The sequence below is a fragment of the Fulmarus glacialis genome, unplaced genomic scaffold (assembly GCF_000690835.1).
Source record: "Fulmarus glacialis isolate BGI_N327 unplaced genomic scaffold, ASM69083v1 scaffold14660, whole genome shotgun sequence".
Lineage (NCBI taxonomy): Eukaryota > Metazoa > Chordata > Aves > Procellariiformes > Procellariidae > Fulmarus > Fulmarus glacialis.
This window is the reverse complement of record NW_009185893.1, coordinates 21,918-35,147: the sequence shown is the minus strand read 5'-3', so window position 1 is coordinate 35,147 and position 13,230 is coordinate 21,918. Positions and strand designations below refer to the sequence as shown.

At 38.9% G+C, this 13,230-nt stretch overlaps 1 protein-coding gene across 1 annotated transcript; it reads left to right on the top strand.

Moving 5' to 3' along the window:
- The first annotated feature begins 234 nt into the window (after window positions 1–234).
- Window positions 235–11,435, top strand: CCNE1 (cyclin E1). Its single transcript, XM_009583212.1, has 9 exons — window positions 235–297; window positions 6,851–6,993; window positions 7,074–7,209; window positions 8,031–8,177; window positions 9,003–9,098; window positions 9,457–9,591; window positions 9,682–9,793; window positions 9,880–10,037; window positions 10,878–11,435. The coding sequence occupies exons 1-9, from the start codon at window positions 262–264 to the stop codon at window positions 10,998–11,000; spliced, it is 1,086 nt and encodes a 361-aa protein (XP_009581507.1). The 5' UTR covers window positions 235–261; the 3' UTR covers window positions 11,001–11,435.
- The last annotated feature ends 1,795 nt before the right edge of the window (window positions 11,436–13,230 follow it).

Here is a 13,230-nt window from a genome sequence, read left to right as displayed (position 1 = left end):
CGGCCCACCCTGGTGCCCGCAGGCAGCGCCTGCCCCGCTGCCGGGCTTGGCCTCCGGGCCCTCGCCTCCTTTTGTTGGGTGGCTGGGGGCCATGTGGTGGTCCGGGTGTTGGGCGGGTGGTGGTCTGCTGGGGGGCTGTGATCCTGAGGGACCGGGTGCACGTCACAGTGGCCAATGGTCGCCTGTCCCGTGGTTTGTACTCCTGAAATTATGTATTGCTTTTTGTAGTTCTTACAGGATCCTGATGAAGAAATTGTTAAAATGGAGATGACTAGAAAAAAGCAATATGAAAACCAGGTAACCGATTTTGTTTTAGAGCATGCTCCTGTAATCTTACTTAACCCTATTATTCTTTTGCAGTACCTCATTATTATTACAAACACGGTACAACAGATATACAGCTACCACATGCTGTATAGCCATGGGCGAGGGGGACTATCAACCCTGGCTGATGAAGAGTGCAAAACACTTCAGGTCATACAGGTTACTTTGGAGTCTTTGCAAGAGTTGAGGCCTGTGTTGGCCTCATTATGTTATGTTGGTAACATTATGTTAATACTTCAGTATATCCAACTGTCCTGGGATTGCAAGGGCGCACATTACCAAAGCTTTAATACGCGTTTAGGCCTACATGGAGGGACTCTGCAGTGACCTCTCTAGAGAGTTGCAAAAGTACAGTCGTGCTTACATGCTGTACCTTGCAGGCCAAAGCATGAGACACTTAAGCATCATACAAACAGAATCATCTTTTGAGAAGGTTCTCTTTGCAGTCAAGTCTCTACTTAAGTATCATCTGGGAGAGAAGAAAGATCCCCCATTCCTTCCACCATCAGCTCCATTCCTATTGACAAGTGTCATTATCAGACTGACAGAGTACGAGGTTCCCGACTGGAACTTTGAAGTTTACACTAGACGCTAATGCGGTAGTAAAATAGGCTTTATTTCTCTGCAGAACAGAGGGATAATTCCTGTAAAGTCACTTAGCTGTGGAAATGAGGCCTGCAGTGGAGGTTAGTAGTGACCATTGCCAGTTTTCTCAGTAAGACGCTTAGAATGATCTGAGTTACGAACTCAAAACTAACTTTAGTAGTGTCCTCTTGCTCCCTTAGTGCCCTTCCTATAATCTTTGAACCTGAGATGCTGTTGGCATCTATATTGGATGCTATGTTGGTATATGGTATTGAAAGCATGATGCTTTTGTACATTGAGATGCCCGCTCTAAATAAAACGGAGAGTAGCCTGTTTTCTGAAATAGGTTTATTCCCTTTTTTTTTCCTGCACACACACACATGCTTGCTCAGTCACTGTCACTAGGACTTCACCCTGTTAATGCACATGCAGGATGATACTTAAGCTGCAAAAGTCATGATCAGGGAGTACAGACAGTACTCATTTGGTACGCAAGGCTATGCATAATGTGGTACATCTAACCAGAAGTGGCAGCTGGAAGTTCTAAGACTAAAGTGCTACCATAACAGATGGGCATCATTGTTTGGAATGGCCTCTGCTTGTTGCAACTGTGTATACTAGTTATCAGTCAACATATTAAGCAGGGCTCAAATGGTGAGCATTTAATGAGGGGATCTCTCCTTCCCTTCTGTCTGTCTTTTGTGCAGTATATTAAACTAATTTCTCACTTCTGACAAGGAAGAGCTGCCTGTCCTTCACCACAGCTCTCCTTCACCAAAAGATTCGTTCTGTTTGAGCGGAGCAAGGGCTTCTTGTGCATGTTTATTGCATAATGTAAGGTACTGTTAAAAACCCCTCCACAGGGACCCCATTTTACCATCTCCCAGAAAGACAGTGGAAAGAAACTTGAAATGTATTTCACGGACATTGACCTTCAACTTTGAAAGTAGATAAAGACTTCCCATTTTTTGTTCTTCTTTGTGTTCCTGGCCTCGTAGCTATTCAATGTTACTTCAGGAATGATAGGTAAATTAAAATTTAGATAATTTAGGCAGCAGGCATCCAAAATATTTACTTAGGAATTTTTCAAGTTAAGCTTAGGATACTGGTGGGATTTGGCCCTTTGATTCTGTAAACCATAAATAAAATGGGTACCTGTGTATCCGTCCCTACATAGAGAAGGTTATTTGTTGTGACAAAGTAGCCAGATTGTTACAGATCTGTTTAAAAAAGCTAACATTTGGCTGCACAGCAGCAGCTCTTCAGTTTATGGTGTGACACAAGCTATTCTCTGATATAAATTGCCATGGGCCACTAATGAGAATATGTTTATGGTTCCAGCAGCAGTATAGCAGACTTGTATGATAGCCAGCGAGATAGTTATTCTGTTGAGGCACAACAATTCTAAAATGCAAGTAGCTATAAATCCACTGCAGTCTATACCACATGACTTGTACATTAAATAAATTGTTTACTGACACTAGTTTGTGCACAAGGCAAAATATCATAGTCACATCCCACTTTACAGCATCTTCATAGTCAATTCATTAGTTTGCTTCTGTTGAACATAAGGCCTGAGTTCTTAATTAGGATGCCGTTACCCTTTATGTGATGAAAGGGTGGCTATATCATCAGGTTTGTGACAGCAGAATATTGCATAAATTCTGTGTTTGATTTTAGAGAACTGGCACTGCTGTAATTCTGCTAGCAATTCTCATATTAATTCTGGCTGCTTTCTATGGACGGATACACTTCCAAGGCTCCGTGTAAAACAAAATTCATCTAACTAGATTAGAGTCATTCATGCAATTGTGATACAAATTACATGGCCACCTCCATCTAGAGCAGAGAATTGAATCTAGAAGTTAGTTTCTTCAGATGAAACTAACTAATGTTTTCAGGTGGAACAAAGATGGAGTAAACGCTCAGGAAATAGTTTTGATCAATTTCTCACTGGACAGTTTTCCAGAATCCGGTCTTACTGTTGTCAAAATGTTCCACCTAACTGGTTTGAAAATATCCTCCAAAAAGTTTCTTTGATTAGTCTAGGTGATCTTTGGAAGATCTGATTTAAAAACCAAACCAAAACAGGAACCCCAAAAACCAACTTGCAAGTCTTCAGACAAACAGAAAGAATGTAAACTGTATCCAGGTTGAGGGCTTGTCTTGGCCCAAATCTGGGGCAGGATAACATTCAGACTCTTCAGAAAATTAAAAGTAGTAGAAGCTCCTATGCTATTCAGAAAGAATTGGAACAACTTAATAATGTGAGTTGCTCTTTTCTGTCCTATTTATTAATTCTGGAATCCCTTTCTGATGGCAAAGAAAAACCCTATACTTCAAACTAATGCATCCTGTGAGTGAAAAATGGCTAGAATTATAGGTCTTATTATTTTTGATGGGGAAACTAAGGCTGCAGTCTAGTAGTTGATATCGATGTCTCTCTGTTACGAGGTGCTGCTTTTTAGGGTGAGGCAGGCCTATCCCCCTCCTGTTCATCTGCCTTTGATTTCCATGCTGAAAATCCTCTGACCTTGCTGTTTGAATGCAGTTCTGGATCACCCTCTTCCTCTGCTTTCCTGCTGCCCTCCTCGCCCTGAGTCTGTGGAAGCTTGTTCTGGTGGCTGCCAGCTCACGTCGAGATGCACGAGTGTCTCAGCAGCTTGTATTCTTAGGTGTGGCTGCTTCACTGAAGGCTCTGCCTGTAACCAATAACCCCAGTGGTCGCTACCTGCTCCATTTTGTGTCTGGCCTATATGCCTGAAGGATGTCCAAAAGATCTGTTTAAATGAATGTTTCATATATCAGTGAATGATGGCATGCTGCAGAAAACTGAGGTGCGGGAGCATTTGAACTTTGAACTCCTGGATGTTCTTTGTTTGGGGCTGTATGGGTTTGACTGCTCTGATGGACTTCTTTGGTCACCTACCTTCTGCCCTCCTTGGTGCTCCTTCTCCTAACAAGCCTTCTTATGTCCTCAGTTCAATTACTCCAATCTGTATCTAGTTCTCAGGTCTGAGATACAGATCTGTATCTCTGATCAATTGTTGCTATTCTTGTATCTGGAATATTACTGTGGGTGTCACCAAGAGTTCTTGCTGGGCTCCATAGAGATTTCAAGAGGCAGTTTTCTCCACTGATTTTTGGCTTGCATCCTACTTCAGCTCCTATTTGCCTCAGAAGTAAGCCCAGGACTGTAGGATTTCCTCCATTAGGCTGCACAGATTCTCTGTAACATCTGTCGCTTTTTGGCAGCTGCTGCTTTCAGGTTGGCTCTGTGCAAACCCAGAGGAAGCTCTTCATGGTTCCCTCACACCCTCCCCACCTTAAACTGTTTCTTTTTTCAGTGGTGGCTCCTATTTCCTTACAGTTACAGTGTGAAGTAATGCAGTTTCTTGATATTGTTTCTTAGTTTTGTTTGAACCTCTTGCTAAATCTGCTTTAAAGACTCAAGAGTCTGATTAATATGCTCATTCCCTCAACCAAAATCCATGCCAGAGCTGTGGTGTTCCCTCATTTATGGTAATTCAGACTCCTCTCTCCCTTCTTGGTAGCTTCTTGCTGTTGAGGGCCCTACGCATTTGTTTCCTTCTTGTCTCTAGCTAAGCTATATGCTTTTTTTGTTGCTTGCATCTTTTACCCAGTCGTCTTGGTGAGAGACATTATCCAGTCAAAAACTTTGTTTTCACTTCTTCTCAAAACACCGAAGAGGCTCTTGACCTTTGATTTATATTTCCTTATAGAAGATTGGTGGTGGTGAAATCTCTTAAATCAATTGTTGTTGCTGCCATGTAGTATGCGATGTATCTACTTTGGTTGAGAACTCTGTGGAGCAGATCCCTTGTCCTTCAGAAGCTGCTGGTGTAGTAGGCACCTTTAAATAGATATTATATAATCTACTGCTTTTCTGTTGGTTTGCTGATTAACTGATAAGGCAGCACTTCTCCAAAGGCTGTTGGCAGCTGGGCTTGCCATGCAGTTTGGAGGACAAAGCGTGACTAAAGTCTAGTTTTGAGGGAGGACAAAAATTAACTTAAAGCAATGCTGATGCGACACTTTTATTCAAACTTTCAGTTCATAAGGAATCTGTAATTTTTAAGATAAAGATACTATTTCCTCTTTTTGCCTTCCCCCACCCAAATTAAATTGTAGCATGGCTGGGTATGTAGCTATGCTTAGATTTGCATATAGAACTCCAAGAAGAAAAACTACTCATCTGTGTGTCAGTAACTCAAAGTACAAAGCAGTCTTAGCTGTGAGTGAACTGTGAAATGTGCTTTTTGTTTCAAGTCAGTGGTTTCTGTTTCTGAAGCTGGTGCTAGGAGGTAGCCATTTTGGCTGAAAAGTGATGTCACTTGTAACAAGGACAGGGCAAAAATCAGGTGTGGAAACTTCTTTGCAAGAGGCAAAATTTCATGTAGAGCATTTTGCTTGTTAGCACCTAATGATTCTTCTGATTTTTTTTTTAATTTTTTTTTTTTTGAAGCACATTAGGAATCTTGTTAGGGGATTCTGTCCTTTTAGTGCTGCAGAAAACAGATTTGCGGCAAGTTGGCTGACTTCACTGTTAGGCAGAAATGCCAAATTTTAATTTGTTTAGGCATGATGACATGGGGCTGGCTTTGTATTCTTGTATTTGACCGCAAAATAAAACAAGTAGTTTTTTCCTGGGGAACTGTGCGAAGCATACACCAAGATCTTGTTTAACAGAATTAGCCAGGAGAAAAATAACCTAAACTTAAGTTCTGGTCCAAACAAAAGTAAAAGGATGTGACAGGTAAAATGTTGGATGGCTGATGTTTGCAGACCTTGGCAAAATTCTGTATATGAAATGGTCAACTTGATACTTTAGTGGCAATTGCTTAACATGTACTTGCTTTATTCTGAAAACAATTGGATCATAAGTGCTTTGTTTTTTTCATCTTAGCACTGCAAGATGAATGAGTAAGAAAAATTCTATAAACTACTGTTTTGTCAAGATTGCTTTGCATGGAACCATGACTTCAGGCGTTGCATCTACATATTCCTTACCAGAAATCCTGACCTTGTATTTGTATAATTATAATCACAAATTGGGTTTTAAAGTTCTGTCTGCCTGTTCTTTACCTGAAGGCAAGCATCTTGGTTTCATGCAAAATATTTTTGGTAAAAACAAAACGTAACATGACAATAGGAGACTCTGACTTGGATATTCTTCCAAGAAACAGTTGTGGTCCTTCAAAAAGAGGACAGGGTAAATGTTCTTCAGCTTTAGTTGCAAACTTTCTCTATTGTGAAAATAAGCAACGCCTCTCTACTCAGCACTGGTGAGGCCACACCTGGAGTACTGTGTCCAGTTCTGGGCTCCCCAGTAGAAGAAAGACTTGAACTACTGGAAAGAGTCCAGCAAAGATCCACTAAGATGACTGAGGGACCAGAGCATCTCTCCTATAAGGAAAGGCTGAGGGAGCTGGGACTATTTAGCCTGGAGAAAATAAGGCTCAGGGAGATCGTATCAATGTATATAAATACCTGAAGGGAGGATGTAAAGAAGATGGAGCCAGGTTCTTTTCAGTGATGCCTAGGGATGGGACAAGAGGAGATGGACACAAACTGAAGCATCTGAACATCAGGAAATGCTTTTTTTAGTGTGAGGGTGACCAAGCACTGGCACATGTTGCCCAGAGAGCCTCCACCCATGGAGCCTCCATCCTTAGAGGTACTCGGAAGCCATCTGGACATGTTCCTGGGCCACTGGCTCTGGGTGGCCCTGCTTGAGCAGGGGAAGTTGGACAAAATGACCTACAGAGATCCCTTCCTATCTCAACAGTTCTGTGATTCTGTGCAATTTAAAGAGGTAATCATCGATTCTGTCATAGTTTCTTGCCAATGTCTTGTCTTCTATTTATAGCTAAAATGATTAAAAAGGCATAATGTAAAAATCTTGTATTTTATTTAACAGCCATCCTGGAATAATGTTCACAAAAATGCCCATATGCTGATTCCTACTCCGGATAAAGATGATGATCCAGTTGGTGTTGATTACTCTCACTTTATACATCTAAGTGTTGTTCCAACTAGAGCTTCACCATTACCAGTTCTAGCGTAAGTGTGCCATTTTGCTGCTGCTTGTTTGCCTCCCTTTTACCTTATGATTCAAGACTAAACATATTGATCTGTCTTAGCTGGGCAAACAGAGATGACGTATGGAAAAACATGATAAACAAAGAAGAGACGTATGTGAGGGATAAACTTTATATGCAAAGGCACCCTCTCCTGCAACCTAAAATGAGAACAATCCTTCTAGACTGGCTAATGGAGGTAAGCTTTTCTGTGCTTGTGAGTATTTCAAGTGTGCTTTTGTTGAAGTGTACTAATAACTGTCATGGGTACATTTCATGATCTTTGCGTAACCCATTCAGCACTAGACACTCGTCTTCATCTTAAAGTTTGTCAATTAATGGCACCAAACTTAAAAAAAAATATATAATGGATTGAGTTGATCGTGTACAAACTGACAATATATTCTGTTACTCATTTAGCTTGATAGTGGATAATAATCAATTTTTCCCTAAAGCTCCATGATGTAAGCTTTTTAAGGTCACACTGCAGGTAAAAGCTGCACAAATGACTATGAAAGTCACTGTAAAAAGGAAGATGTGGTGGCTTAGAGATCAGATGCATCTCACAATCTGTCTATCTGTTATTGCCATGTACAATGTACTACAACTCTTCTGTCTGTGTGCGAGTCTTTTTTGCTGTTTGGATGACTTGGTGGCATAGTCTCTGTTCTTAATTCTAAAGTATTTGTGAGAATTTTCTCTTTTGAGGTGTTGGAATGATGCGTCTTTGCAAAAATGAGGAACTGATGTTCTGACATTGTTAGAACATGTGCTTGCATTTCCTAAAAGGGTTTTCACTCTGATCTCTTTTTGGGAGTTACTGTAGTGGCAGTCATCTTGTGTCAAAGGAAACTATTTAACTCATGCTCTTAGTTAACATGTTACTTCACAATAGCAGTGAAGCAGAAAGCCAATATGAATTTTATGTCTAGCTCTTGCTTTTTTTTAATACATCTGTAGCATCTGTTTTTGACTCTATAACACTGTTCTTGACCTTTGTAATCTCTGATGTCTCTCCAGGTTTGTGAAGTCTACAAGCTTCATAGAGAAACTTTTTATTTAGCACAAGATTTCTTTGATCGGTTTATGGCAACACAACAGAATGTTGTAAAAACACTATTGCAGCTTATTGGTATCTCTTCTTTATTCATAGCAGCAAAGCTCGAGGTAAGTATCTCCAGGTTTACTTAAACATAAAAATGTGAATGGAGAGGCAGCACACTTACTGTATACTAGATGCATTTTGGCAGTCTTTATGGAGTTTGCTATGACTTTTCAGCTGGGAGACAGAAAAAAAAAAGATCCTTTTTTCTCTTCAAAATTCATCCTATTTCTTTTTTAGAAGTGGCTAAAATTAAGACTAGCTAACATCACAGTATATCTCTTTAATCTTAAAAGGATAGTCTTTTCAGTGTTAGAATAAATCTAAAGTTTTTAATTGCGGTTGCTAAATGAGTTTTTGGCTGGCTGCTGTATACAGAGACCACTTGTTGCAATTCTGTTTTCAGTGGAGTACCTACTGGATGATAGTCTGAGCTATTCTTTATTTACTGGAACAAATTGAACTATTAAAATACATAGTGCTCTTACTATTTGTCTTTTAAGAGGGCTATTATTCTTCAATCTGTTCTTCTCAAGCAAGGGATAAAAGGCCTTTTCTTTAGGATTTATAAAAAAATCTTGATGTCAATTATTATACCGTCTCAGTGGTGCTGTAGTCAAACATAATGCATGTTTGATCCATCGAAAGTGAAAGGTGAAGGCTAGGAGCAGGAAGGTTGAACAAGAAATCTGCATATATTCAAGGCAGAGGAGAACTCCATAAGTTATGATCGGGGTTTGGTTCTTTCTTGTTTTTTTCCCTCTGTTTTGAAATGCTGAAGTAGTGGCAGGTTGTTATTTTTCTTTTTTCTTTTTTTTTTTTTCTTTTAAGCACATGAGACTAGTTACAACCTATTCTACAAATTAAATATTTCATCTCCTATCTTTCAGGAAATTTATCCACCAAAGCTGCACCAGTTTGCCTATGTTACAGATGGGGCTTGTACAGAAGATGAAATCCTTAGTATGGAATTGATCATTATGAAGGTAATATTTCAAAGTGGAATTAGTTCTACTTTAGTTTTTAAAAACATATAGCATAATCAGACTAAAAGCAGAGAGCCTCAGTTAATCTTATGTGCTGCTAAGAGCAGCACAATTTCTCTTTCTAATTAGAACACAGTGTTCTCTAGGTAACAAGTGATTTAAAGCATCCACCAGTCTGTGTGTATTAACAAAATGAATTGTTCCCCCACCCTATCAGCAGGAGGAGGTACGGGAGAGGATTAGATTTGGCCTTGACCAACTGGAATTACAGCTTCTAATCTGGAGTAAATAAAGTTGCATGGTTTAAGTTAGGAACTCTTTATTAATACTGAAGTCTTGTGCATGTCTACTCTTTCAGGCTCTTAATTGGAACTTAAATCCACTGACGGTTGTATCATGGCTAAACATTTACATGCAAGTTGCGTATTTAAATGAACTTTATGAGGTATTGCTGCCACAATATCCACAGCAAATATTTGTACAAATAGCAGAGGTAAGACTGATTTCTTCCTTCAAATGCTATTTCACCTGGAAAAAAAAAGTGTTCTTGTGATAAACTTATTAAACATTTGTTGTCTTGTAGCTCTTGGATCTCTGTGTGCTGGATATTGGCTGCTTGGACTATACATATGGAGTACTTGCAGCTTCTGCTTTGTATCATTTCTCCTCATCTGAGCTGATGCAGAAAGTTTCAGGTATTGGCATTTATAAACTTAAGTCTAATTTGTTTACAAACATTAAGTCTTCATTCAGGCAGATAAGCATATGTCTTGTCTTCCAGGTTATGAATGGTGTGAGATAGAGGAATGTGTAAAATGGATGGTTCCATTTGCAATGGCTATAAGGGAAGTAGGAAGCACCAAACTCAAACACTTTAGAGGTATAGCTCCTGAAGACTTGCACAATATACAGACGCACATAAACAGCTTGGATTTGCTGGTATGTATGTGTATAATGAAGACAAAATCTGTCTGTAAAATCTCCTAAATCTTGTTTCTTCTTTGGTTAGAACATACAGTAAACTTGAGTGAAGCATTATCAGATTGAGACTGAGTGATAATAAAAGGCATAAGGTTGTACTCCAGTTCCAAAATTCTTGGGACAGAGAGTTGTCTTGGGACTGATTTGTTCAGTATTTAGTTTAAAAAGGTGATTTGACTTAAGCATCTCATCTCAAATGGCAAATAATTACCCTAGAAATCAGAAGCATATTTCTACCCTTTGGAATACTTCAAATGTATGTTAGACCTTTCTCTATAGGAAATATAGGTAACACAACCTTGTCTGATAAAAAAGAGAAAATAAAGGCTGATCATTTGAGGCTGATCTTGTGGGACTGTTATGTGATAGTGGTGGTTGACAAGAAGTTGAGCAAGAGTGGTTTTTAGCATGAGAAACTTGCAGAGGATCAAAATCTTGTCCAACAAATTGTAGTTAATCTAAGCTATTGGAGTTTTCTTTTTTTTCTATTTAGGTTATTTAATTGTAGTAGAAGTTAAAGCTCTTCCTGTTCAGTTGGTTCTGAATTTTGCTTTCTTGAAGATATAAGTACCATAGTGCTGATCATCAGATTCCAAAAGTTAATACTGATCTCTTGGGGTTTGTATTCACTAGCTATTGCGTACTGCATGATTTATCAGTTACTATTAGGGATGGCTAGATACAGATATAGATTTCAATCTATCAAGTTATGAAACACTGAATTATATTGATCTGTTGCATATACCCAAGTAAAGATATTTTTTTTTTTTTTCTTCTCCCCTTTTCCTGTGCTTTCAGGACAAAGCTCAAGCAAAACAAGCCATATTGGCTGAGCAAAATAGGACTTCACCTTTCCCCACTGGTGTCCTTACACCACCACAAAGTAGTAAGAAACAGTCTTCTGGACTGAAGCCAATATGACTATAGAAACTGTTGACAGACAATTTTGCTGAAGTGCCTGTTCTGCTGGTTCTAACTCCTGCTCCATTATGGAAATGCTGCCAGTGAAGTTCATAAGCTTTTATGAAATCTGAAAAGGAAACCTTACTTTTTCGTGACAGAAAAATTTTTCTATTTGAAATATTTTTATTGAACATTAAAATATTTTAAAGAAATGGATCAAGTACACCAGCGACTTAAAAGAACACCGAAGAGTGCTCCAAATGCTGCTACGGAGGGTGATGCTTGATGTGACCAACGGTTCAGAAAAAGGGCTTGATTAGTTACTGTGCCTGTTTGTCCTTCAGGTAATCTGCAGTCATACTGTCCCCTGCTGACAAATGGGCAAAAAGTGCTGTGGAAGACAACATTTCAAAGCCTCTTTTTCAAATGGTTGGCTTACAACTTGATGCCTTTTTAAAAACTATTGTAAATGCTGCTATGTCTCTGTGTATCCATTTTTAATAAAAATGCTGTCTAAGACAGCTAGTTTTATGTATATTCCTATTTTTCTTTTAATTATGGTCAGCTAAGGTTTTTCAGACTGTGACCACTAGTAGTGTGGGAATTGGGGATGAATAATGTAGTAACTATCGCTTTATTTATTTACCACTACTGGCTTATCAATTAAAACTTCCTTTTTGGATACTAAGAAAAAATTGTCGTGTTGGGCTACTTGGATTTCCCTTAGCCAGGTGCAGGTGGCTAGGGAGGGGATAATAAACATGACAAGTATATGGGGAATCTTTCCACAACACGCTTTCTAATGATCAGTGTATTGGGAAATTCTTGAATCAGATTGTCTGGATTGTTACGCTTGATAGCAAGAAATGATCGGTAGGAAAAGCCTATCTTTTCTTAAAACATAATCATTTAAACTTCGGGATTTTGGCATCGTCTTTGACAACTAATCGTCTTCTGTGCAAAATTGTATTCTGGAATGTGTGCCTTTTTACGGAAGAGTTGTCCTTCATGACCTTTGCAAGGTCTGAGAATCTGAGAAGTAATAGTAAGACGTTTTCTGGAAAGTCATGGTTCTGGAGAAAAGGGAAATAGAGAAATAAATGAAAAAAATGGTTGTTTGTTTTACTCATGATGTTCACTTTGAAGGACTGTTTTTCTCATGATTTTCACTCTGAAGGACTGTTCAACAGCACTGAAAACTTGTGAGACTACCAGGATTCGTCATGTCCTCCTGTAGATAACTTAAATGCTACAACACTTATATTTCAGGAAGCTCCTACTCTGCTGTTGGTTAATTTTTCTAAATATTAGTTCCCAGCGAGGCTGCTTTATTTTTTTAAGTTATTCTCCCTTTTGCTCTTCCCTGACCCAGTATTCTGATAAATGTTAAAGCTTTAATGTAATAAAAATGCCTACGGTAACTAATGGTAAGCAAATTATTTGGTGCTGCTGGCTTTTTTTTTTTTTCCTCTTGCAATGAATGGTTTTAAGTTCTGTGCTAACAAAACAAGTGTAAATGTTAGCTAAAGAAGTTTGCTGGTGCCAGTTCAGAGGGGTTTTAATTTCTCAGAGAACTACATATCCTAGACAAAGGAATGTTATATTTGCCTATTATTGAAAAAGTTTCTAACATTGGAGGAATTGTCAAGACACCTTTTGGTACTTTGACCTTAAATTTAGAACACAAAACCGGGGAGGGGGGAACAATAACGCTCCTGAAAGGTAGTCTCTAGGCTTAATGCCTAAATCAACAGCCAAGCTTCAGTACTAGTCCTTTTGCTGTTACTTTTCAGTGCTTAGTATGTTTCATCTGTTAAAAAAAAAAAAAAAAATTAAAAAGTCATGTAATTGGTCCCTTATAAATGGGGATTGCACTTTCTTTATGACTTTTAACTGTTCAAGAAAATATTCTGCAATAACGTTACAGATATGATGAACTCTAACTTTCAGTTTAAGCTAAATATAACTTTCTGGTTAATACCTATTCAAGGGTGAATGCAGGTGTTCCATGTGTTCTCGGCTGTGTGGGAAATCTGTATCTGAGAGATAGATATTTATCCATGAATGAAACTGTTCAGATAACAGGCCTCTTTCTAAATTGGATCTCTGCTTTAGGTGGTAATCCTGTTGATTTTATAACTTTTTGTTTTCCCCCCCTTCCTGAAAGGTCAACGTGCTTTATTCTGATGGGAAGCAGTCTGTTCAGAGCATGGAGATCGTGGCTTTGCAGCTTCCCAGGTAGGAATGC